General features: G+C 47.6%; 1 protein-coding gene across 1 annotated transcript in view; it reads left to right on the top strand.

Moving 5' to 3' along the window:
- WRAP73 (WD repeat containing, antisense to TP73) overlaps positions 1–26,940 on the top strand; it is a 458,006-nt gene that overhangs the window by 383,189 nt on the left and 47,877 nt on the right. Inside the window, exon 10 of the mRNA XM_078642643.1 lies at positions 2,887–3,012. Coding sequence (XP_078498769.1) covers positions 2,887–3,012 — 126 coding nt within the window. The remainder of the gene's footprint in view (positions 1–2,886; positions 3,013–26,940) is intronic.

The following is a 26,940-nucleotide window of genomic DNA, read 5'->3' on the forward strand; positions in this document are numbered from 1 at the left end:
GAGTGGTATTTGGAGTGTATGTTGCATTGAGTGTAGTATAATTATGTGGCACTGAGTGGTATTTGGAGTGTATGCTGCGTTGATAGCAGTGTAATTTTGTAGCATATAATTATGTGGCACTGAGTGGTATTATGAGAAGTGTATGTTGTAGTCAGTAGAGTGTAATTGTGTGGTGTGTAATTATGTGGCACTGAATGGTATTGTTTGGAGTGTATGTTGCATTGTAATTATGTAGCATATAATTATGTGGCACTGAGTGGTATTGTGTGGAGTGTAGGTTGTATTCAGTAGAGTGTAATTGTGTGGCGTGTAATTATGTGGCACTGAGTGGTATTTGGAGTGTATGTTGCTTTGAGTGCAGTGTAATTTGTGGTGTGTAATTAGGTGGAACTTAGTGGTATTGTCTGGAGTGTATGTTGTATTCAGTAGCGTGTAATTATGTGGCACTGGGTGGTATTGTTTGGAGTGTATGTTGCATTGAGGTCAGTGTAATTATGTGGCGTGTAATTATGTGGCACTGAGTTGTATTTGGAGTGTATGTTGCATTGTAATTATGTAGCATATAATTATGTGGCCTTGAGTGGTATTGTGTGGAGTGTGTGTTGCATTCAGTAGAGTGTAATTATGTGGTACTGAGTGATATTTGGAGTGTATGTTCCAATGAGTGCAGTGTAATTCTGTGGCGTGTAATTATGTGGCACTGAGTGGTATTGTTTGGAGTGTATGTTGCATTGTAATTATGTAGCATATAATTATGTGGCACTGTGTGGTATTGTGTGGAGTGTGTGTTGCATTCAGTAGAGTGTAATTATGTGGCACTGAGTGGTATTTGGAGTGTATGTTGCGTTGAGCGCAGTGTAATTATGTAGCATATAATTATGTGGCACTGAGTGGTATTGTGTGGAGTGTATGTTGTATTCAGTAGAGTGTAATGTGTGTGAGGGTGCAGAGTGTTTGAGGGTGCAGAGTGTGTGGCCTGAAGTAGTGTGAGGGCGCAGTGTGTGTGGCCTGAAGTAGTGTGAGGGCGCAGTGTGTGTGGCCTAAAGTAGTGTGAGGGCACAGTGTGTGTAGACTAAAGTAGTGTCACACATACACATGCAAATACACATACACTGGTGAAGGCTCGCAGACACACAGAAACAATATGTACATGCTCTCAGACATACACTTCAGGTTTAACTTCCCCGCGGCCATCCATGACATGCACTTGTGTATGAGGTCTTGTTGGTGTTTGGTTGCACCTAGTTCCGGGATGTAGTTGTAGGAGAATATTGTACAGAATAGGTGCGTTGCGTCAGAATGAAGAGGCAGGACAAAATGGACGGGGTGAAAGTGAAGAGAGGGCAAAGAAGGGAGAATGGATTGAGATGCAGATAGAGAACAGAATAAGGATGAGGGGGGAAAAGGAGAGAAGTAATCTGAATAGGTAGAGGGGAAGAATAAGAGAAAGAGATAGGATGGGTGGAGAAGATTCAATAGAAAACCCGGGAGAACAAAGAGGGCAGAGTTAGAGGAGAAGGCAACAATGAAACAGAAGAGGACAGGAAGCGTAACCGAATGGGAGAAGAAAGGATGTGTTACTTCTAGAACTATTGAGAGTAAAATTATCGTTTTGTATTACGAGCTCAAAGGTTACTAAAACTCAAATTATTCCCATTGCGATTTCCAAGATATGTTTCTATCTATCTTTTTTTTTCTTAAAGAATAATAAGACTGCAGTTCACTTGGGAATCTTGATTTTCTTGGAAGCCATTCGAGCGGCTGGAAAGCGACAAAAAAATGTTAGGAAAAGAGTAGTGGGGAATATGTGTTGTGGTTGCCTGCTATCCATATGGCGTCGCTGGTCTTTCAGCTGACGACTTGTTAATTTATTTTAGTAGGAACGCCAGAGCGGATTCCTTTGAAGTGTTTGAAGTCTGATGCTGGCTGCAAGCAAACCAGCATGAGTGCGTAGAGAGGCTCAGAGGCTGCAAATGGTGTGCGATGATGTGCACAAGCCCACACACATGCACTGTAGGCAATCCGCCTTTGGGAGCATTTCTGACAGCCCCTACTTAATATCTCGGCCAAAGCATTGCTAAAGCAAGATGAGACCTAACAAAGCATTGCTAAAGCAATGCCTTAGAAGAGACCTAAAAAAGTAGGCATTAAAACGGCACAGGGCAGTGTTACTGCAATTTTTCTTTTTTCACATGTTTTTAGTTTCCAGTGTTGTTTTTCAAATATATATATATGTAATTCTCTTAATCTTTCCTTCTTGGAAATATCTGTGCCAGCTGTTCAAGATTAAAGTTTAGGTCTATTGAACCACAACTTTAGGGCTATGGACACCCTCCCTGTTTGATCAGACTAAGGAGTCCCTGCCTTGACTTTTCAGGTCAGCACAAAGACTGTGTCAAGATATAGAAAATGAAGTTGGTGCTTCTGTGAGGCAGCACTGCAGCTCTACCCTTTCAAAATCAAACATGAAGAATGTACATTTTTCTCAAAAATAGTGCTCCTTGTTCAACCAAATGTGAAAAAATGTAATACCAATGAGAGCTATCAATTGGCATTTGTATGACTGAAAAGTGGTATGGTTTTGGCCCTTTAGCTGACTTCCCAGGTCCCTTAGTCAGATAATGATATGTAATTCTGTATTTTACCATACCTTTATGCTGCATCTTCCTATTTCCTCTTGCGAAGCAGATGTGAAACCCCACATACTCTGTCTCACAACATCTGTTTGTTTAACATGCTTCGTTATTAATAAGTGCTCCCTGGTGTGAATGATTCCCTTGATGTGGTTGGAAACAGGTCCTGAAGCCCTTTATGCCATTACGTTGTAATTTTCCTACCAGTAACTTACACTTTTTTTTATGTGTTTCTGATTCGTTTTGACTCCAGATGAGATTTGTCACCCGCCGCTTTCTTTGCGGACCATCAAGCCGGACTCGGATCGTGCAAATCCAGAGCTGGGAGTTGGAATGCTGACTTTCAGCTCAGATAATCGTTACCTGGCAACCAAAAATGGTCAGTATGCAGACTTTGTTGTGTTCTTGACTCGCTAGAATTTTCATACGTGCTTACAGAGAATAAAACGTGAACATGAACCGTTTTCGAAATGTTTGAGCTAATACTTTAAAACAAGCATTTGCAATGCAATAGGTCTCGCATTAGGAAAGTGTGAGCTATTGGTATTGTAAATGACACATTTTTTTAATGTGTTGGCTTTGAAAATATATAAATTAATAGCATCGTTATTCACAAAGCCAATAGCTTACACTTTCCTAATGCAAGTCCTATTGGCTATGATAATGCTTGTTGGTAGCAAGCAAGGACAGTGCTGTTGTGGTGCTGAGTAATGATGTGGTTTGACTGAGTGATGTGGTGGTGTATTAGAGTGATGTGGTGGTGTATTAGAGTGATGTGGTCGTGTCCCAGAGTGATTTGGTGATGTCCCAGAGTGATGTGGTGATGTCCCAGAGTGATGTGGTGATGTCCCAGAGTGATGTGGTGATGTCCCAGAGTGATGTGGTGATGTCCCAGAGTGATGTGGTGATGTCCCAGAGTGATGTGGTGGTGTCCCCGATTGATGTGGTGGTGTCCCCGATTGATGTGGTGCTGTCCCCGAGTGATGTGGTGCTGTCCCCGAGTGATGTGGTGGTGTCCCCGAGTGATGTGGTGGTGTCCCCGAGTGATGTGGTGGTGTCCCCGATTGATGTGGTGGTGTCCCCGATTGATGTGGTGGTGTCCCCGATTGATGTGGTGGTGTCCCCGATTGATGTGGTGGTGTCCCCGATTGATGTGGTGCTGTCCCCGAGTGATGTGGTGCTGTCCCCGAGGGATGTGGTGGTGTCCCCGAGTGATGTGGTGGTGCCCCGAGTGATGTGGTGGTGCCCCCTGAGTGATGTGGTGGTGTCCCCTGAGTGATGTGGTGGTGTCCCCTGAGTGATGTGGTGGTGTCCCCTGAGTGATGTGGTGGTGTCCCCTGAGTGATGTGGTGGTGTTCCCAGAGTGATGTGGTGGTGTTCCCAGAGTGCTGTGGTGGTGTTCCCAGAGTGCTGTGGTGGTGTTCCCAGAGTGCTGTGGTGGTGTTCCCAGAGTGATGTGGTGGTGTTCCCAGAGTGATGTGGTGGTGTCCCCAGGTGACGTGGTGGTGTCCCCAGGTGACGTGGTGGTGTCCCCAGGTGACGTGGTGGTGTCCCCAGGTGACGTGGTGGTGTCCCCGAGTGACGTGGTGGTGGCCCCGAGTAACGTGGTGTTGCCCCCGAGTAATGTGGTGGTGCCCCTGAGTGGTGCCCCTGAGTGATGTGGTGGTGCCCCTGAGTGATGTGGTGGTGCCCCCGAGTGATGTGGTGGTGCCCCCGAGTGATGTGGTGGTGCCCCCGAGTGATGTGGTGGTTCCCCCGAGTGATGTGGTGGTGCCCCTGGGTGATGTGGTGGTGCCCGTGAGTGATGTGGTGGTTCCCCTGAGTGATGTGGTGGTTCCCCTGAGTGATGTGGTGGTGTCCCTGAGTGAAGGAGGGTGGAGTTGGAGGGTGGAGTTGGAGGATGGAGGGTGGAGTTGGAGGATGAAGGGTGGAGTTGGAGGATGAGCAAGGAGTAACTGAACAAAAAGAGCGTGGGTGCAAGAGCGAGAAAGAGATGTAGAGAGAGGGGTAGGAGGAGAGAAAAAATAACACACAAGTCAAGTCAAGTCAAGTCATAGAATTTATATAGCGCACTACATACCCAGAGGGTCTCAAGGCGCTTAGAAGGGGAGGAGGATTACTTGTCAAATATCCACGTTTTAAGTAGCTTTCTGAATGCTAGATGGTTCTGGGTAAGGCGAAGGTAAGCGGGGAGTGAGTTCCATGTTTTAGCAGCCAGGTATGAGAAGGATCTGCCTCCCATGGTGGTCTTGTTGATGCGAGGTACCGTGGCGAGGGCTTGGCTGGAAGATCGTAGTTGGCGGGAGGGGGTGTAGAAGGACAGTCGTGAGTTGAGGCATTCTGGTCCGATGTCGTAGAGTGATTTGTGTGCGTGGGTTAGCAGTCGGAAAGTGATCCTCTTATTGACGGGTAGCCAATGGAGGTCTTTAAGGTGACCAGAGATGTGTTCGTTGCGTGGGATGTCTAATATGATCCTGGCTGAGGCGTTTTGGATTCGTTGGAGTTTCTTCTGGAGTTTAGCGGTAGTGCCTGCGTAGAGGGTGTTTCCGTAGTCCAGTCGGCTCGTGACCAGAGCATGGGTGACTGTTTTCCTTGTTTCGGTGGGGATCCAGCGAAATGTTTTTCTGAGCATGCGAAGAATGTTGAAGCAGGAAGAGGATACGGCGCTGACTTGTCTGTTCATTGAGAGTGAAGAATCCAGGATGACGCCTAGGTTACGTGCGTGGTCTGTCGGGATGGGTGCTTTCCCGAGAGCTTCCGGCCACCAGGAGTCGTCCCATGCAGAGGGGGATGTACCTAAGATGAGGACTTCTGTTTTGTCTGAGTTCAGTTTCAGACGGCTTTGTTTCATCCATTCGGCAACTTCTTTCATTCCTTCGTGTAGGTTAGTTTTGGCGGTGCTAGGGTCATTGGTGAGAGAAAGGATTAGTTGAGTGTCATCCGCGTAAGAGATGATGTTGAGGTTGTGTTGGCGGGCGATGGCCGCGAGGGGGCTCATGTAAACGTTGAAGAGGGTGGGGCTGAGTGAGGATCCTTGTGGTACGCCACAGATGACTTCAGTGGCCTCGGACTTGAATGGTGGAAGGCGGACTCTCTGGGTTCTTCCGGAGAGGAACGAGGTGATCCATTCAAGTGCTTTTCCTTGGATTCCGATGTTATTGAGGCGTTGTAAAAGGGTGCTGTGGCAGACTGTGTCGAATGCTGCAGAGAGGTCGAGGAGGATGAGGGCGACTGTGTCTCCATTGTCCAGTAGAGTTCGAATGTCGTCTGTTGCTGCGATGAGGGCGGTCTCAGTGCTGTGTTTTGCTCGGAAGCCGGATTGTGAGGTGTCAAGGGATTTGTTGGCTTCGAGGAAGGCGGCGAGCTGGTTGTTGACCGCTTTCTCGATGACTTTGGCCGGGAATGGAAGGAGCGAGATGGGGCGGTAATTTTTGAGTTCGGTGGGGTCCGCTGTGGGTTTTTTCAGAAGGGCGGTGAGTTCAGCGTGTTTCCAGTCTTCCGGGAAGGTGGCGGAGTTGAAGGAGCAGTTGATGACATCTCGGAGGTGCGGTGCTATGACGGAGTCTGCTTTGTTGAAGATGTGGTGAGGACATGGGTCTGTGGGGGATCCTGAGTGGATGGAATTCATCAGGCGGATTGTGTCCTCAGTGGAGATTGGGTTCCAGTCGTTAAGGGTGTTCACGGGGGGAGAATGTTCAGCAAGTGGTAGGGTGGGTTGGTTTCCGGGTTGGTTGTCGAAGCTGTTGTGGATGTCTGCAATCTTGTTGTGGAAGAATGAGGCTAGGGAGTCGCAGAGGGCTTGGGAGGGGGTGATGTCGTTGGAGTTGGCCGAAGGGTTGGTGAATTCCTTGACGATGTTGAAAAGTTCCTTGCTGTTGTGGGCGTTGTTGTCAAGTCGATCCTTGAATGCTGTTTTCTTGGCCTTTCGGATTAGTTGGTGGTGAGTGCGGGTGGCGTTTTTGAAGGCGTCCTTGGTGCTAGTGGTTGGTTCTTTTTTCCAGGCCTTTTTAAGGGAGCGGCAGAGTTTCTTGGACTTCTTAAGATCATCGTTGAACCATGAGGCCTTTTTGCTGCCAGGTTTGCTTTGACGTTTTTTCAGTGGTGCTACGGTGTCGGCGGTGTTGGATAACCATAGGGTGAAGTTGGCGGCGGCTTCGTTTGCGTTAGAAGAGTGGGCTGGGGCGTTTAGAAGGAGCGAGGCGGAGATCTGGTCCGAGGTGATTTTGTTCCAGTTTCTTTGCAGAGTTGGTTGGAGGTGGTTGGTGGGTTTCGGCTTGTTGTAGGTGAAGTGAACGCAGCTGTGGTCAGTCCAGAGGAGGTCCGTAGTGTGGCTGAAGGAGACATGATTGCTGGAGGTGAAGATGGGGTCGAGTGTGTGACCTGCGATGTGGGTGGGGGAAGTGACCAATTGTTTAAGTCCGAGGTTGGCGAGGTTGTCTAAGAGGGTGGCGGTGTTGCGGTCGTTGATCTTTTCGAGGTGAAAGTTGAGTGGTGCGCACGTAGAAAGTGAAAAAAATAGAGTTAAAAACACCTGGCGACTGCTTATATTTTTTAATATTCAGCATTGAAAGGGAAAGTAGGTTAGCGAGAGGGATGTTACAGGGAGAGTGAGGGAGAGCGCAAGAATGAGAGAGAACTACAGGGAAGGAATGGAGATAAAGAGAGCGAGAAAGAGACGTGAGGAGTGGAGCTTTTAGTGAGGGGCAAAAGGCCCACTGGTGAGCTTTAGCTAATGCATGGCGAGTGTAGGGCTAAAAGAACAATATAGCGGGGAGTGCATTCCTTTCAAGTCTGATTGGGGGGTCGGGGGAGCGGCAGCCTTTGAAGTCTGATATGGGGGGCGGGGGACAAATGGTGAGGCACATGCACTGGCCATAATCCACATTCCAAAGCCCTCTGGTATCAAAGGAAGGGTGGGAGGGAATGAGCATATGGGGTGTGAGCGATAACGAAAGTAAGAGGGTGAGCAGGAAGTGAGGCCGAGCGCGCCCTGGCGAAAGTAGTCCAGAAGCCAGCTTCGCGCTTGAATGCCTCACATGCACTGGCCATAATCCACATTCCAAAGCCCTCTTGTTAGGCTTTCCTGGAGCCCCTACATAATTTCTCGCAGAAACAATGCACAAGCGCATTTGCTACAGCGAGACCTAAACAATGCTACTACTTCAGAGAAGCATTCCCTTTGTTATACTCCTTAAGGCAGAGTATTCCCTGGGTACACCCATCCATATCAATTAAGGCCATGCTCGTTTAAGTCATGTTCTATTAGCAGCAGCACTGTGGGTATGAGTCAGTCACCTTTCTCACTTGCACTGCAGAAGATTCCAGAACTGTCTGTTCTTAAAAATATTTTTTCAACATTCTCAAAGGGAATGGGTCCAAAGGGGACACCTTTCCATTTGCCAATGGGTTACCACCACATTTAAAATGGTGGTAAAGTATTACTGCTTTGCAACCCGATTTTGGTAACAGTAATACATCTCGATTCCGTATTTTGAAGGGACACCCCTTCCAAATATAGAAGCGCAAATGCACACTGCGATTTGATAACAAGTGGCCGAATCACATCTTGTACATGTGAAAATAAAATTCGGTGCCAAGCGGTTTCCCCCCGGAAAAATGCTTTTTACATCTTACCCTCTCACATATGGTCCCAATCACTATATATCCATTCAATACCATCCCCCAGGTCACCATTATGCCAACCATTCATACATGGAGCTGGAGACCTTAAAAAGCGGGATACTGTGATCACTTTCATTTAGTGTTCAAAAATCCAACGACCACCCGGATCTCTCCTGTCCCTCCAGCAGCACTGTGACGCATGCAAATCAGCAGCTACTTAGGAAGCACCCTTGCAAAAGACTTGACTGGTAAATCTCTCTATAAGAAAGGTTAGTGCTCTAGTTCTATGTTAATAACTGAACTCTGAGGCTTTGATGTATGAGAAGAAGCAATGGGACCTGGCTGTGAGTGTCCTGTCAAGGAGTGAGCCCTCGCGAGTGTGCACTTGTAGATGTGCTAAATTCATCACATTCCAGAGAATGCTTGTCCAATGCAAGATAACAGGATTATGCAATAAGCAGAACAACGGGTGAAGAGAAGCATCAGGTTTATTCCATACATATCAGCCACAACATACCAACTGCCAGTTCTGGAGCACGCAGACTCCTCACTCTACATTCTAGAATTTTGTGACTGCAATGATCCAGTGTTCTAGTCTCTTCAACTCTGCTTTCCCTAAACTGATAAAAACCTGGTTGCTTTTGCAGTAAGGAAGTCTTCTGTTAGCCGTTTTGGATCCTTCAACCCCAGCTCAACCTTACAAGTGTTTGTATACACTGACAATGCATAGGTATCTTTTGCCTGTTGCCACACATGGTCACACACTATCAATAGAAGTGCTTCCCATCCTGCCTTAATTTATCTCTATGGACATTGCTTAGGTGTATAATGTGGGACTGACAGGCAGGGTGTTTGCCCATACAAGTATTTTGACTTTTGTCTGATAATGGCAGAGTCCCATTTGCTACTGGCACGGCGTTTGGACTGGTGGATTGGTGTGGTGGATTTTACCCCCCCCTGCTGTTGAGACAGAGGCCTGGACTATACGCGACCGGCCACACGCCTACTCACGGATGCCTACAGCGCAACAAGTGGTGATGGGCCGGCTGCGAGACAAATCACAGAATAGACAGCAAAAGGCGGACAGCCTTGACCCTTCCCTGGGGCATCCAAGTAGCAGCATAGAGCATCAGGCAGCGGCACTTGCGGCCAAAATGGACTCTGTACTTTCAGCGGTGGAGCGGATCGGCACCACCATAGAGCAAACAAAAGTATTGCTGGAAGCCAGGATTGATGAAGTTACATTAGATTTCACACTCCTTCATGCCGATCATCGTAAACTGGCGGAGTCGGTCACCGTGCAGAAGAAAGCACTCCAGGAGATCCAGCCCGTGGTGCAAAACCACACCATAGCGCTTCAGGACATGATTAACCGGATCCATGTGCTTGAAGACCGCATCGAGGACGCGGAAGGGCGCTCCCGGCGTAACAATGTCCGGGTGGTAGGCCTTCCGGAGATCGAAGAGGGGAAAAACCCAGAGCAATATATGGAGAACTGGTTGCGTGAACTCCTGCCTTCGGGGTTGCTGTCACAACACTTTGCGGTGAAAAGGGCTCACAGAGTACCAGCGCAGAAGCCCAGACCGGGGGCGCGGCCCCACCCGTTCCTTTTCAAGCTCCTTAACTACTGAGATTGCGAAGTGGTGCTCCGTGAAACCAGGAAATTGGGGGACTTCACGGTGGGAAATAGCCGGGTAATGTTCTTCCCTGACTATACGGCAGCAGTCCCGAGACGCCGGAGCACCTACATGGCTGTGAAACGACAGCTGCGGGAACTGGGGTTGCCTTACTTGCTGTTCCCCTCTCGCCTGCGAGTGGTCTCGAAAGAAGGTGCTCGATTCTTTGATGCCCCAGCGGATGTCTGGGATTGGCTGGAGGAGACGGGGCAATGGACAGGAACGAGACCCTCAGGTCCGGAGGAAGGTGGTTGGAGGGAGAGGGGCTCACGACGGTGTAGGCGGCGAGGGGCTCGCCGGAACACGGGACCTGGCCCAGCTGCACCCTGCCCAGAGAAGATACGGCTGGAACGGCAGGAAGCTCTTGAGGCAGTGGCGACACTTGGCACAGCAAGTAATGCTACCTGACTGGACACCTCGGCACGCAGTGATCCGGGAACAAGTGGTTCGTTGTCCCCATACACCGTGCTCTCCGAAGACTTAAACATGCAGGAAGTGACACCCCAAACAGCGGACCAACTCATGTGACTAAGTAGGGCCGAAAGGCGTCCTCTCAGGGCCAGTCCCCTGAGTACTATGCGTGCTGTATTTCCTATTATACCCACGTGCATGTTGTTGAAATGTATCACGCGCTGAGTGTTATCTATTGCCTGAGGTAATGTACGATCATCTCTGTGGGTGGTCTTGCCAGCCTGAGGGCATGGTGCACTGCGCAATTGTTACACCCGCGGGCTTCCACAGCTGTACTCCACGCTGCACCTACACGACTGACCAGCCTGTGCTTTATTAGGCACCTCTTGCGAGTACAGGAGGCTTCAGATAGGGGCATAATATAGGATAGTTGCTGACACTACACGCGCCCCACTAGCCAATACACTGGACTGACACTTCATCACTGGTGGTTCACCTTGAGGTTTGGACGTATGCCCCGTTGAGAATTCGCCCCACTAGTGTCACTGTTTGCAGGTGTTGTTATGTTCCAATCGCGGCACACAGACACTCCCCTCACTGGGAGGCAGCTCTGGTCCCCCTCCCCGAGGCGGACCCCTGCCCCATGCTGGTGCGACACACCCGAACACATGACGCACACTAACATAGTGACTTGGAACATATGTGGTATGCACACGCCGTCGAAACAATACTCTATCTTTTCATACTTGCAGCGGCACAGGGTTGGAATTGCCCTCCTACAAGAGACCCACATGACCCAAGTAGAACTTGATAAGCTCCGCAGACGCTGGAGGGGACAGGTGCATGGTACGGTCTTCTCAGCGCATGCGCGGGGCACCCTGATATGGATACGGGCGGGTGTCCCCTTCATTTGCAAGGAGACGAGTGTGGACCAAGAGGGCAGGTACTCCCTGGTGCGGGGACAACTGAACGGTCAGGAGGTCCTTCTAGGATCAATTTACGCTCCGAATACAGACCAACCATCATTCCTAACACACCTTAAACAGGTCCTCCATCTGTACGCCGGCCTTCCCTGGCTACTTGGCAGGGACTTCAATATGGTGCTGGATGTACACCTGGACCGATCCTTTCCTCCCCTCCGAGCTGCAGCGGTGGCATCCAATGCGCAGGCGCTCCGGAGGTGGCTGTCCCATTGGGAGCTACATGGCATATGGCGCGTGCAACATCCATTAGACAAAGTCTACTCCTCCTACTCGTCAGTCCACGATTTGCATGTTAAGTTGGACAGAATTGTAGGCACCCAGTCCCTGCTCCCCCTTATTGCAAAATCAGAATACCCAGGGAGAACACATTCCGATCATAACCCCCTGTTGTTTTAGATAAGCTGGGAGACAGACGCCCACCTGCCCCCACGTGGTGACTACATCCCTCGGCATTGGAAGACGCGGAGTTCCGCTCCTCATTAGGCACCGCCATTCTCACTTACTTTGACACCAATGAGGGGAGTGCAAGCAGCGCCATGGTAGAGTGGGATGCACACAAGGTAGCTGTGGGGGGCATTGCATGGGGGCTACGTGGAATATACACAAATCGCTCTCCACCTCTCTGGCGCGCCTGGAAGCGGATCTTCTGCGACACGAACGGGAAGGGGAGGAGGTGGGTGAGTACTTGGGTAGGCTGGGGGACCTCCGCACTAGACACGCGGTGCTTCTGGTGAGGTTAAGGTGTCACAACTATGCAGCACACACAGCCAGAATCATGCTAGGGCAGATAGACCGGGCCGACTATTGGCTTGGCTGATACAACAGGAAGGGCGTGGTGCCCCGATAGGTGCCTTGCGTACATTGAGGGGAGAGATAGTGTACACGCAGCGCGAAATCCACTGTGCTTTGACCGAGTGCTATACACAGCTGTACAAGGCGCGGGGTGTTGGCCCCAGTCATGTTCTGGAGGGGTTCCTAGTTTCTATCCACTTACCCGTAGTCTCTGAGGAGCAGAGAGGCACACTTGGGGTACCTCTGACACTGGAAGAGATAGGAGAAGCAATACGGTCTATGGCATCTGGGAAAACACTGGGGCCGGATGGCCTTCCCGCCGAATACTATAAAGCACACGGGGAAGTCCTGGCGCTATTACTCAAAGTGTACGACACGGCGATAGAATAAGGCTCGCTTCCCCCCCCCCCCCTCTATGCGAGAAGCGTTTTTGGTTTCCCTACCTAAACTGGACAGGGATCCCGTAGTTCTGGAATCCTATCGACTCCTGGCGAAGCTTAACGTGGACTATAAGGTTTTCGCCAAGATACTAGCAGAGCGGTTGGCGCCGGTGGTTCCTCACCTAGTTCACACCGACCAGAATGGGTTTGTGCCTGCGAGATCCACGTCCTTGAACCTTAGGAGATATTTCAGAGTGGCACCTAAGGCCTCGAGGGAATAGCCCAGGGCAGGGTGCCTGATATTAGACCTGGAGAAGGCGTTCGATTGCCTGTAGTGGGGTTATATGTCGGCAGTACTGGTGCGCTATGGACTCGACTTCCAGTTTCTGCAAATGGTTGATCTTCTATACAAGAACACCGTAGTTAGGGTGCGCCTGGGTCCCTACATTTCAGAGGTGGTAGCGGTGGGTTGAGACAACCGTCAAGGATGTCCTCTCTCCCCGCTGCTGTTTGCGCTGGCTATCAAACCCCTGGTTGTGGTTATCCGGCAGACGTTGGGCAATGGCATCCCGCTGGGAGATGCAGTCCACCAGGTATCGCTTTATGCAGACGATCTGCTGGTGTTTGTGAGGGATGTGGAATGCATTCCGGAACAACTGGCCCAATTGCTGCATACGTTCGCGGACATCTCGGGACACTGAGTAAATGGGGGTAAATCCTGCCTTTATGCATTCAGTGAAGGGTCCGTAGACCCGGGATACCACCTCGGGGGCATACGAGTCCAATGGAAGGCAGACACCTTTCGATATTTAGGGATACAGATATACCGCCGGCCGACTGACCTCTTTGACGGGAACCTAGGGAGGGCGGTTGCAGCGCTCCGGTCTCAGATACGCTTCTGGACCACGCTCCCGCTGACAACCACGGGCAGAGTGACTCTTGCCAAAATGGTCATGCTTCCCCGACTCCTGTACTACTTTGTCAATCTGCCTCTATTTATTCTGGCTTCCTTCTTCTCCATTCTCAATAAGCTGTTGCGGGACTTTATCTGGGGCACCTCCAGGCACAGGCTGGCGCTAGCGAAACTCTTCCTCCCCACTGATAAAGGAGGATTGGCTGCCCCCTGTTTTGAGCACTAATACCTAGCTGCGCAGCTACAATGGCTCGCCCGCTGGTTAGCGGATAAAGGAAGAGAAGATACAGCTACAGTGATGCCACCGTACTCCCTAGCACGTATCACCAAGCTTTTTCACCCGTTGGCAGCGATAGAGCGCCCTACCCCGCTTCTGCTGTCAGTGGCATACAAGTGCTACCGAAGAGTCTTACGTCTTACCCGTGGCACGGTCCCCTACGCGCCTGCTATACCGCTGGAGGGCTCTCCATGTGGCGAAGGGGTGCTTACACCCTCCATGCTAACGGAGTGGCGGGAGCCTGACGTCCAGACGCTTGGTGATCTCTATGGAGATGGTGCGCTCGTGGCGTACGAGACACTGGTAGCCGAGGAAGGGCTTCCGCCTGGGGGGTTCTTAATGCACCGTTCTTTGATAGCAAAGCTGTCTGCCCGCTGGGGGCAGTGGCAACAGAACCTGAGCAGCACTTAACTCTGCAGTATCTCCATGTCATGGGGCGGGGCAGGCACTTGGTTTGCTGGTTTGCGGCATCGCTACGGGAGCACACGGCAACTAATCTGGGTCGCCTCAGAGGCAAATGGGAGCTGGATTTGGGAAGGCCACTAACTGACAAAGAGTGGGAAAGGTTCCTCAAAAGTCTGGTGCGCATCCTTAGAAATATGCGATTCCGCCAGATTCAGCTTTTCTTTGTCCACAGGGCTTACCTCACGCCTGAGCTGATCAACAAGTACTTCTGTCGTACAGATGCGTGCTGCCCCAGGTGCAATGAGCTGGGAGCGGGACTCCTGCATGCACTGTGGACCTGTCCTGGGTTGGGCACTTACTGAAACACCATTGGCGAGCTGCTGAGAAGATGCACAAGCCGCACTATTCCCTTTGCCTGCCCCGAATACATTTTACATCACTTCAAGAGACCCCCCAAGGACAAGGTGTTATCCCGCTTTCTTGACCTGGGGCTCGTGGTGGCGAAGCGCCTCCTCACGAGAAAGTGGAAAGCACATGACCCGCCACACGTACGGGCGTGGACTTCCTCCCTCCAGGCGTGGGCCCGAGCAGAATGGACCGCCATACACCGGGAGGAAACCCTGGGGCTTCGGAAGGAACCCATAGCGGAACGCTGGGAGCATATGCTTATTACATTGCAGCGGCTGGATGGGGAGGGTGACACGTGTGGCACGGATGAGGATGGTTCCCCCCGCTGAATTCACTTGCCACGTATAGTTCCTGTTCCAATGATGCATGACGACGGTCACGCAGGCATAGCAGTGGCCTGTGGATGTGCACATGTTCGGGGGTGGGTGGGTTGGGGGTCCGGGAGAAGGGGGGAGGAGAGAGTGAGAAGGGGGGGTGGTAGGAGGATTGTAATGTGATTGTGGTTTTGCTGCTGTAGTTAAAGTTTTATTTTTCTGTTTCATGACGTATGTTATCTAGTAGTACGCTCAAGCTGGAGAGTCTTCCCTGACTCATGCGGTTGGATGAGAACCCAGCGTGCTGGCTCTCATGGGAAGTCCAGGAGTTCGCAATTGGACACGAGCTTCATGGTTTGGTCAAACGTAGGCGAATTTCTCATGTCTCACTTGTTGCACGCCTTGGCCGTTGTAAACATAGCGTAATATCTTGTTGTGACCGTGCTTCTATGACTGATATGCCTATGCCATTGTGCTTGCATTGCTGGTACCTCCAACGGAATATGTACTGTCATCTAAAAATGATAATAAAACAGATTTGTCAAAAAAAAAAGTTAGAATGCATCACCCTTCATATCTTTATTTTCTTTAGGAACATCAGAAATTCCTGGTTACAGAAGCGCAAATAAACTTTATTAAATTGGGGAAATGATATGTGATAGAGAGAGAAAGGGAGAAATCATCATTTTGCTTAACAAAATGTATTGAACTGCATTTTTAAAGCAATAGTGGGACAGACAGAGTTGGATGGGGCGACAAGGGGAACTGCATAGTCACAAGACTCAATGAGACACGCCTTTGAAACCACCATGTTGATATTAAGACCTGGAAGTGGAGTGATATTATGATTCAGCAACTCTTCCCTGCCTTAAGGAGGGTAGACATTTCCCAGACATTTATAACAGAGTCACTATAAAATGTAGTCTTCGGATAAAGGCTGAGTATTTCTGATGTTCGTTAAGAAATCAAAGATATGAAGTGTGATGCACATTAACTTTAGGTTCCTAGCTGTATTCCTCTGGAGGCTGCTCCATTAGGCACAATCACAATTTTGCTTGATAACATGTATTGATTTGCTCTGTTTAAAGCAATAATGGCCAGACTGAGTTGGGAGACTCTGTTTTTCAGTGAGACAAAAGGAACTGCATAGTCCCAAGACTCAATGAAGCATGCCTCTGGAACCACAATGCTGATATTACAGGCCAGAACTTGTTGTTAGTTTATGATTCAGTGACGCCTCCTTGCCTTACAGAGGGTAGACATTGATCAACAGAGTCACTATAAAATGTAGTCTTCGTAATAGAGCTCAGAAATAAAATTCACTGCTGCCAAACCAGTTCTTGGATTTGACATTGAGCCATGAACAGTTCAATAATTTCTGTTTAGAACAATAATACCCAGATCTCTTGACTGGGGGAGAATGCTTGAATCATTCATCATTCCATCCATCATTTGTTGCAGTTACACTTTTCACCCTAAGTGAGACGGGTATGCCCAGGCGTGGGTTCCTTGCTCACTGTGCCACTGGATTTCAAGCTAGCCTGGCAGATGATGGGTGACATACCCTGAAACCGGTCCCAGGATGCTCGTTTCCGGTCCAGGGAGGACCTGCCTTGGCAGTAGGGTCTGGATTGTTCCCATGAGGCACAGGGTCAAGACTGATTTGCATATAGCTGGGTCCAAACTGGGGTGGCGTAGTGGGCAAATGAACGATGGATTTAACCCAGATCTCTTGACTGGGGGAGAATGTTTGAATGGGAGTGAGTTTGAGAATTTAGGGCTGCTGCTCCATTTCTCCAGTCTATATTTGGGAGCCATAAATTGTATGGTGTGTATGATTTTAAGGATCTGCTAAGGTGATATTTCTTCAGTTTATGTGTACGGAAAAGCAGACTCGGGCCATAGTAAAATTAATGAAAACATGTTATGTTATGTTATGTTAAATTAAATTTATTAAGCGCACGTACGCCCGTAGGCTTCATGGCGCTGTGGAAAACTGGCAAAACATAACATGTGACAGAAAAAAAACGGAGTTAACTAAGGATAAGCTTGCTTAAAGAGCCAAGTTTTAAAAGCCTGTCTAAAGGCTAACAGATCTTCATGACGCCTTAGCGGCAATGGCAGAGAATTCCATAGGGAGGGGGCAAGAAAGTGGAAAGATCCGCCTCCCTGGCGTTGTTTCCTGATCCGCGGCACCACTAACAAGTTCTTTTGACCTGAGCGGAGAGCACGAGAGGGAGTGTAACTGACAAGCAGGCTGCTAATGAATCCAGGGCCCTTACCTTGTAGAGCCCTGAAGATAATGCATCCCGCTTTAAATGCTGCTCTCTGCGCTACTGGCAACCAGTGGAGACTGGCCATTCCCGGTCTGATGGACTGCCACTTAGGAATCTTGCAGATCAACCTGGCCGCTTGGTTTTGGACCAGTTGAAGTCTCTTGAGCTGCCCCGCTGGAAGACCCAAATACAGACTATTGGAGTAGTCCAGACGGGACAGCACAAGAGCAATAATGACCTGAATAAGAGCAGGGTGGGTTAAAAGGTGGGCGATCTTCTTAATCTTGCGAAGTTGAAAGAAACTTGCAGATACCACAGTCCCTACCTGATTTTTGAGCGATAGATCTTCGTTGAAAGTGATTCCAAGGCTCTTAACTGTTTGGGACTTAGCCGGGGGGTCTCCCATTTCTGGAGGCCAAAAATGTGGTCCCCAGTACAATTCACTCTTCCCAGGCAAAATCAATTCAGTTTTGCCTGGGTTGAGTTTTAAGTGATTTAGGCCCATCCATTTCTGAATGTGGACCATGGCCTCCCGAAATTCGGTGGCCGCGCCAGGGGAGTCCAAACAGAAGATCAGTTGCAGATCATCTGCATAATTAAAAATTAAGGCTCTGAACTTTTTTAATGAAAATAGCAAGGGTCGTAAATACAAATTAAATAAAAGTGGGGACAGAGACGAGCCCTGAGGGACTCCACATTCATTTTTGATTTTAGGGGCTGTAAAGGTTCCTAATCTCACTGCCTGGGTGCGTTCCGAGATAAATGACTTCAGCCATCTAAGTGCCGAGCCTCTCAGGCCAGCCTGTTCGACACGGTCGACCAAGATGGTATGGTCGACCGTGTCGAAAGCGGCCGACAGGTCAAGAAGTACCAGTGCTTGGTGAATGTCCTTGTCTGCATTGCATCTTAGTACATTCTGGACCGCCAGTGTCACCATCTCGGTTGAATGCCCCGGTCGAAACCCAGCTTGATTGAGCTCCAGGTATCCAGTGGTTTCAATGAAGCTAGAAAAACAACTAGCAACATGTGCCTCCAGAATTTTGGAAAGGAATGGCAGCAAGGATATCGGGCGATAGTTGGAAGGATCATGAGGATCAAGACCGGGTTTTTTGATCAGGGTAATCAATAGAGCATGTTTAAACCTTGCAGGTACCTTTCCCTGGTCAAGAGAATCGTTAAGCAGAGAGAGGATCCCATGAGGGATGGAGTGCCCAATCTCTGTAAAGATGTGGGGTGGGCAGATGTCATCGGGCGAACCAGACTTGACCCGTGCCAGGAGAGTGGAAAAGGTTTTAGGGTCTATAGCAGGAAGGGTATCTAATGTAATAGGGTTATTAAAAAGATCATCCATAGGGGACGATTTAGGAGAGCTAGCAATGTTGCGTTTTATAGTTACAATTTTTTCTCTGAAGAATTCGTTCAGAGAGTTACACAACTTCTGGGTGGGGGCTATTGAAGGAGCTGTCCTATCATCGTCACAGAGCTCATTGACTATATTAAAAACAACTTTAGTTTTGTTTGAAGAAGTTAAAATTTTTTGGGAGAAGTAGTTGGATTTATGTTGGAGCAAGATTTTCTGGTACTCCTTTCTTGCGGTACAGTACACTATCCTAGCTTGAGAGGAGTAACCTTGTCTCCATTTCCGTTCCTTCTGTCGGACCCCCAGTTTAAGTTCTTTCAGTTCTTGGGAGAACCATTTGTGAGCTTCATTCCCTCTAATATTAGGGACCAGTACCAGGGGGGCTGAGAGGTCAGCTGCGTTGAGTAGCCAATTAGACAGCGCTCTCTCGCCGGTGTCCAGGTCATCGTGCGGTGGTGGTACGGTTTTACTTAAAACGTCAATAAATCCTGGGAGGTCCATAGATTTCCACTTGTGGAATTCTTTGCTCTTGCATGGCTTGGACTTGACTTTTCCTCGTATTTCTAGTGTGAAATAGATAGTAAAATGGTCCGACCATATACATGGACTGATAACAGGGTTGGATAAAGATAAATTATGCGTCCAGATCTGGTCCAAGCTGTGGCCTTTGTGGTGAGTAGGTGCATGAATTTGCTGGTTTAGATTGAGATCTGTAAGCAGGTCTTTCAGTTCAGCAGCTTGAGTATCTATGTCTGTGCTGTCGAACCAGTAATTTAGGTCCCCAATAAGGATGATTTTAGAGTGGCTGACTACGTATGAAGCCAGCTGCTCCGCCAGAAGAGATGGATAATTGGCCATGTATTGGGGAGGCCGGTAGATAAGGACCAGGATGAGGGACCCACTTTCGGTGTCAAGGTTGATCACCAGGTTCTCGGTGTCCGGAAGAATCAAGGAAGGTAATTCCCTGACATGAAGGGATTTCAAAATTATAGCTGCTACTCCACCTCCCGCCTTCCCAGGTGTACGATTGGCTGTCAAGATGTAATATTCTGCGGGAAGTGCTACAAGTACATCGGGGAGGGAGTGAGGGGTTAGCCAGGTTTCAGCTAGTAGAAAAATGTCGGGTTTTACCTCCTTCAAAAAAAGAAAAATGTCTATCTGGTTTTTAACCAGGGACCGAGTGTTGAGGTAGTAGCAGCGTAAACTGTGCTTTACAGTAGATGCAGTTTGAAGCTCAAAAGGGGGTTGAGTTAAAGTCTGGGCATGAGGCACAGAATTGGGGAAAGAGGAAAGTCCTAAGCGTTGAATGCAAGTCAGTGTACGTGGGGCAAGAGAGTACTTGCAGGAACCATGGGGAGTGTGAGGACGTAGGTTTAAAAGTTCCAGCGACGAATATTTAAAAAAATGGCCAGGGGGAGTAGGCCCGGGTCCCGGTCGGCCGCGGACGGGCGCAGACGGGCTTAACTCAGGCGCAACTCCGGCGCGCCTCCGTCGCGCCCGCTGCGCTCGTCCGCTGCGCTGACACATGGTGGCCCGTTTAAGTAGGGGCGGTACTCGTGGGGGTGTGGCGAAGATGGCCGTGGCCTCGCCTCACCCGAGCAGCCCGATCCAAGATGTCGGCCCCAGCCGCTGCGAGCCGCCGCTGTGATCAGCGCTGAGCCGTGCCGGTGCACTCAGGAGGAGTGAGAAGGTAAGCGTCAGGATTCCGTGGGAGAAGAAATAAGCAGATAGGTTTAAAAGCGCGCCTCTGCGCTTTGTGCAGGAGCGCTATCTAAAATCAGCGTCTCTTCCTGAAAGTCAAGTAATGCAGCTTCCCTTAGCTACAGGCGTGGGCCCCCTGCCACAGGGTCAGCAGCCTGCTAATGCCAACGGTTTGCAAACAGCTATGCTCCTAAGTAGGGGCGGTACTCGTGGGGGTGTGGCGAAGATGACCGTGGCCTCGCCTCACCCGAGCAGCCCGATCCAAGATGTCGGCCCCAGCCGCTGCGAGCCGCCGCTGTGATCAGCGCTGAGCCGTGCCGGTGCACTCAGGAGGAGTGAGAAGGTAAGCGTCAGGATTCCGTGGGAGAAGAAATAAGCAGATAGGTTTAAAAGCGCGCCTCTGCGCTTTGTGCAGGAGCGCTATCTAAAATCAGCGTCTCTTCCTGAAAGTCAAGTAATGCAGCTTCCCTTAGCTACAGGCGTGGACCCCCTGCCACAGGGTCAGCAGCCATGCAAGCCGTTTTAAAATGGAACTTGCTTGGCAATGGGGTGCCAGTGCTGCTTCAGTTGGTAAGCCAACACTTTTTTGGCTGATGCTTTTTTAGGTTAAGTACTCGCCTGAAAATAGCATTCTGAATGTGTTGTAGGCGTTCACCGGATAACTTGGAAAAGCTAAAGTAAACCGCATTGCCATAATCACATTTGAACTGATGTGTGCATTGGTGACTGCCACTATGTGAAGGAACGAATAAAAAGGTAGTCTTCTAATGAGAATTCTCAAATGAAGCAAGCAAGATTTAGATACTGATGTTATTTCATTTTCCATGCTAAGACAAGAGTCCAGAACTATCCCTAAATTACAAACTGGTGAGGGAGGCGTGGGACAGCTATCCATAATAGTAGCCAACAGAGTCATCCTGTGATATTGACAGCTACTGTGGAGGCCCCTCACTGCCTTTGTTTAAAAGATTTTTTTGCAGATCATCTCTTGCTGTCATCACTACTAGCTCTGTGCGCAAATCTGGTTAAAAAAGGAAAAACCTGCTTGCATTCGTCTTAAAATATATTCCTTTTCAACAAAGCGTTGAAACTGCAGGTTGGTAGTTAGGCGATACACCTTAGGTTAGCAGGAACCGACGGGTCTAGGATGGTTTTTTGTGTGTGTTTTTTTTATAGGGTGCACATTAACCAGTTTAAAACAATTAGGATCTATACCACACTTGAGTGAAGAATTCAGGATCTTTCTCCGTCTCTGCTGTGTGACCTACTAGCCTCTTACATCTGTTTCTAATAATGACCTGGAAAATGGTGTTCGGACCACTGAAAGGGCCCGATTCATGTATTAACTTCTTGCATTTAGCAGAGGTTTGGTACTTGGTTAGTTCGTCTCAGATTTTTACAAGTTTTATTTTATTTCTGAAGAAGTTTGAAATATTATCTGCCACATTTTGAGAGTAAATTACTTTGTTTTTTAAAAGGTTAAACATTATTGGCTTGTTAAATACTTTTTTGCTGTGTTAGCATTAGGAATTTACAGATAGTACTTTTCACGTTTAGCTTTTACAACCAGGTAATTATATTGACAGATTTTTTTATATGCTTCTTTGTCTGTTACATTGGAAGACTTACTGCCAGCTTTTTCAAGTTTCCTTAGAATTTTTAATTTCCTGTTTTAGAGCAGTAGATTACCAGCAACAAATGTATAATTAAGATTAATGGTTCTCCACTGTACTGGGAACAGATCGTCCAAAATGTGGTTGATGTGCTCATAAAAAGAATTCATTGGGGTTCGTGGCAGCTGTAAGGTTAATGGTAATCACCAGCATTGTTTTTGAGGTGGTGGATTTTTCACCAGGTGGCAAGAGGTTACCTTTATTTTGTTAGAGCTATTATTTCCTTGACGAAAATGTGTCAAAGGTCAAGCATCTTGTAAGGTAAGTAACTTGCGACTAGCAAAGATCTGATATAATTTGTTGACCCCCTCTGTGCAGGATCTGTGACATATTGAGCTAGGTTGAAAAGATTCACCGTGTTAAGAACAATTTTGGATTGGAAACTATAAGGACGGTCAACCCCTGTCTTAAAGTGCTGAAGGACAATTGGTGTCAAACATGTTTGGAGTTAAAGGAGATGTTCCTCTAACCACTTTAAATAAAATCCATGGTTGGGGGGCGATACACCAATATACACCTGTGTTAATGTAAGCAACAATGTCTCTGCTAAACTACATTTCGGGGAGGAAGCCCTAGAGATCTATGAAGGCATTGTAATAAATTAAAATGATGTATTTTAATATGTAGCTTTTTATACCACAGTGTGGGACACCAAGAAACAGTGTTGGACAGGTAACCCGCTACACAGTGGGGGATGGGGGGGTGCTTGACTGGAGCAGTGTTATTCTTACTGTGAGCCTATCTGGAAAGCATGTTGATGTGTCCGAGTATTAGTCATTAATGTGTCTTTTGTAGGAGCACATAGTGGTGTGATTATAGGAGGATATGTGAAAGACAGGTCATGATTGAGTTATTTGGGCTGGCTTGTATAATTGATTTTGCAGGGCCTAAATAAGTTTGTGATGATTACCAGATATTTTGAATCCACCTCCTGCACTATATACAGTAAATAGGCCAGCTACACTTTAAAACCTGCAGGTTTTAGGAGGCAAATGATGACGCAAAAAGATAACCGGGATCTTTCTAGATGGCCTGCATTAGTCGTCCCCTACATGACTAATCCTTTAGAGTATCCAAGAATATGGTAAAGAGCGATGGTGGGATTAGATGAGTTAATTTTCTTGATGATTGGCTTTGTGAGGGAAGCCTCCAGTTTGGATTAAAAAGGATCTTGTATCTACGGAACGGTTCAGAATGTATCTTCCCTTGGGACCAGACATATGTTTGGAAGAATGCATTTGGAAATATTTTGTGGGGAGCGATCTTCTGGATGTCCGGTTGTATTGCTTGCTTGGATTAGCTCACTAAATGCAGCTTTGAATAGCAGTTTGAAGGATGTTAGAGACTGGTGGAAGAATAGGGACTACTACTCAAAAAGCTAACTCTTCTCACACTTGCTATCCCTAACTCCCGTATGGTATTGTTTTTTTCTGTATTAATTTCCCTTTGTTAGAATTTAAATATTTATCAACATTTTTTAACCGTTCTGACCATTATTTTGTGTGCTCCTTGTGTTTCTGAAAGGGTTGCAGCATGACGGACCTGATCATGTTGGTCATGGTCAGTACGAGTAGATAAATAGTGCTTGTAAATGTGCAAAATTGTAAGAGACCTGTAGTAGCAGTGGGCGAACAGTTAATAAATGGTCAGTTGAATGAGGACCGAGAAAAGCTTGAGTGGGGGGTGGGGGGGGAGTATGACATAAGCTACAAATGGATGATTTAGGCGGAGTGATGTGCTAGTGTTGAAGGCAATGCGGAGACTCAAAAGAGAGGGCACAGCAGGTACATCAGATGGTCCAATCTGTTGACTAAGCAATATAGTGTAAATTGTAGTGATCCCCTCCAGCTCTGATGGCGCTACCTAACCAGCTTCTTACTACTGCCTGCACAGAAGAGGTAACTGAGCAATCCACCCCTGCCTGTTATGGTGCTTACAAAGGTGTGTAGTGCGAGGGTTTCTTCAGACGCGCAACATCGAATAGAAAGCCACTTGTGGCTTTTTGGTGGGTGGCACAAGTATTAATGCTGGGGACCCATCTCCTTGCCAAAATTATCACGTGTAATGAGGACATTCCAAAATGAGAGGAAGAACAACTTTATTTGCGTCTACCTCAAAGCGAATCCTTCACAAGTATGTTTTGCCTTACTGATTTCAATTCCCACCCCTGTAATCCCCCACACCCAGTATCCTAACACAGCTTAGTCCACGCGGGCCGCAGACAATAACCAAAGGAAGGAAAAGCAGAGGGGACACTACAAGAGCCAGGGACACTCACAGAGGCCAGAGTGATGAAAGTAAGCAGTTAAAGGTGTGTAGATTGGACACCAAACACACGGGGTCATAAGAGGTGTTGTCTTCCACCCCCCCCCCCCCCCCCCCAAAAAAAAGCTCACAAGAAAATAACAGATGATGCTTAGACGCGTGAGGTAATGACCACTGTGTTGAAATGGGCAGCATCGTGTTCTGCGGGTTCAAGGAAGTCCAGGTTTTCAGTGTACTGTGAGAGGGGACACCATTTGTGATCTGAAGTTGGATCAGAGCTTAGAACAGTGCCTCTTTTAAGCCAACAAGTCAGCTGTCAGCTGTATTTCAAGACAGAGTTTTGGAGCCATTCCGTACAGCCTTTAACACCTTAATGGAAAATGTCACTTTTGCATTCTGCAGTGGTTATTTTTAAATGAGCATCACTTGGTGCGATGAAGTGATTTATTGTGTGTTTACCGCTATGTTTATGTGATGTTTGCTTGCCCTTTTAATACTTTCAAGTGTTGTGCAGACTTGATGTTTGTTTAATTGCTTAGTTTGCTTCCAACATTCCCTGGAGGTGTAAACAGTTTACTTGAAATTTGCCTTTGAATTGTTCCCAGACTTATTTCCATTATTATAGTATGCTGTGTGTTCTGATATTGATTTAGTTGATACAGTACAGAGATTGTGTTGTGTACCTGTTAGCATTTAATTCCGTTCTTATTGGTTTAAACTAAGGCAGTGTGATTCCTTAGTGGCGTTGCAGTGTAAAGTCTGCACTGTGGGCGTGTGTCAAATACCTGTTGTGTGAAAATGTTAAGAGGGGTAAAGTAGAGGGGCTGGGTAGTTGGTGTTTTCTTGTTTTGGGAATATAGGCGGGGTTTGTGCTTAAGTGCTGGTTTAGGGACTAGAGTAAGGAGCAAGAGGGTTGGCTTGGCTAAGGTTCTAGAAAGTGGATGTTTATAGTGAATGCAAATGCTGGAGGGATTGCGGGATATAGAATTGCAAGAGCTTGTTAGACATCCAAGATGCCATTTGATTTGGAGGTGCCACAATGTAGGTTTTAGAAGTGCCAATAGCCCTCCGAAAGCAAGTATCGATGAATGCTCCAAGTACGGTTATTTCAGAGATGCACATGGTTCGATTATCCGTTTACTGGTCGAGTGTGCTATGTTATTGGTGTTCTGCTGTATTGGGAGTATGCTTTTTCATCAGAAGTACCTTTATTCTGTATGCTTTTGTTGGTAGTGTTGGTGTCATACGAGAGCAACCTGTGGTATACTATGTTGCATGCTCTGTGTATGAGGACTTAAAGAATGCCTGTGGGTTCTGCTACACTAGTGAGGTGTTTGTGTTGCGAGTCAGTGCTCACTTGGATTCTCCCACGGAGTTTGATGGTTTGTCATTTTATAGAGCGAAAAAACACCTCCCATTCTGGTTCTGTATTCTCCCTTCTGTCTGTCTTCTAAATGTCATCTGAATATGCTTGAGAATTGGGCGTTGATTTAAATGAAAATCATGTATGTGCACATTGATTATATTGTGAAGCTCGGATGTATTTAACAGTCACTAACTTGAGTTTGAACTCCCTGTTGTGAATAACAAGGGCATGTCTTGTGTACCTGCCTAAGTCTAGAACGTCAATACTGCGCACATTCCTCTTATTTACAGTAAGCTGTTGTTTTCAGACAATACATATGAAGCTTGTCAAAAACGTGTTACTCTCCCTAACTTAGTTCTTGTTTCTCACTGGTTTTAAATCGGAATTATGTTATGTTAGGTTATGTTACTTGGGTATTTATTTAAGCGCACGCACACCAGCAGGTTTCTTGGCGCTGAGGTTCTGATCAGAGTCTTGCCAGACAAAAGAGCCACTAGTTATAAGCCAAAGTAAACAGTCATGTGTTGAGCTGTTTTCGAACCGCATGTAATCCACCTCTAGCCTCAATGAAATGAGCAAAGAGTTCCAGAGCCTCGGACTCAAAAAAAAAAAACAAAAAAAAAAACTAGTCTCACCGATGAGTTTGCATTTGAATCTGGGAACCACCAGAAGATTCAAGTGCATTGATCTCAGAGTACGCAGGGGAGAGTACTTACTGATTCATGAAGTGATAAAATTAGGCTCTGTTCCCTGAATAGCTCTAAAGAGAATGCGGCCAGTTTTAAACATAGCTCTCTGTTCCACTGGAAGCCAGTGGAGATCTTTTAACAGTGGGCTAATATGGCATCGTCTGTCCTGCAGATGGATGATTCTAGCTGCTTGATTTTGAATCATCTGAAGACTATGTTTCTGCTTTTGTGGGAGGTCAAGATAAAGCGCATTACCGTAGTCAATCTTTGATACGATAATTACAATCACTACTTGAGTACAGGCCTCTTTGCTGAAAAACCATCTAATCTTGCGGATTTGGACAAAGCAAGAGGAGGTAACTGACCCAATCTGGGCAGCCATGGAGATACCTGAGTCAGTGTGAAGTCCCAGACTCTTTATCACTGGTTTAGGGAGTGGGATCACCCCTAGTTCCAGGGGCCAATGTGAAGGTGTCCAGTAGCTCAACTTATTACTGGGTATGATTAGCTAAGTCATGTCAGAGTTTAGTTTTAATTGGTTATTGTCCATCCAGTTTTTTATGTACCGCATAGAATTCTTAACAACATTTTGGATTCATCTGAGCTCTCCAGGGAGAAAATTAGCTGCATGTCATCAGCATAGTTAAACATCTTTACCCCCCATCTACTGAAGGCTGATGATCACAGGCTATATATATATATATATTAAAGAGGATGGCTGAAAGAGCGGAGCCCTGCGGGACACCACAGCTCATTTCTCCCGTGTTAGATTTGAAAGGGCAGAGCCACACAGACT

This window comes from Lissotriton helveticus, chromosome 5_1, assembly GCF_964261635.1.
Source record: "Lissotriton helveticus chromosome 5_1, aLisHel1.1, whole genome shotgun sequence".
Taxonomy (NCBI): domain Eukaryota; kingdom Metazoa; phylum Chordata; class Amphibia; order Caudata; family Salamandridae; genus Lissotriton; species Lissotriton helveticus.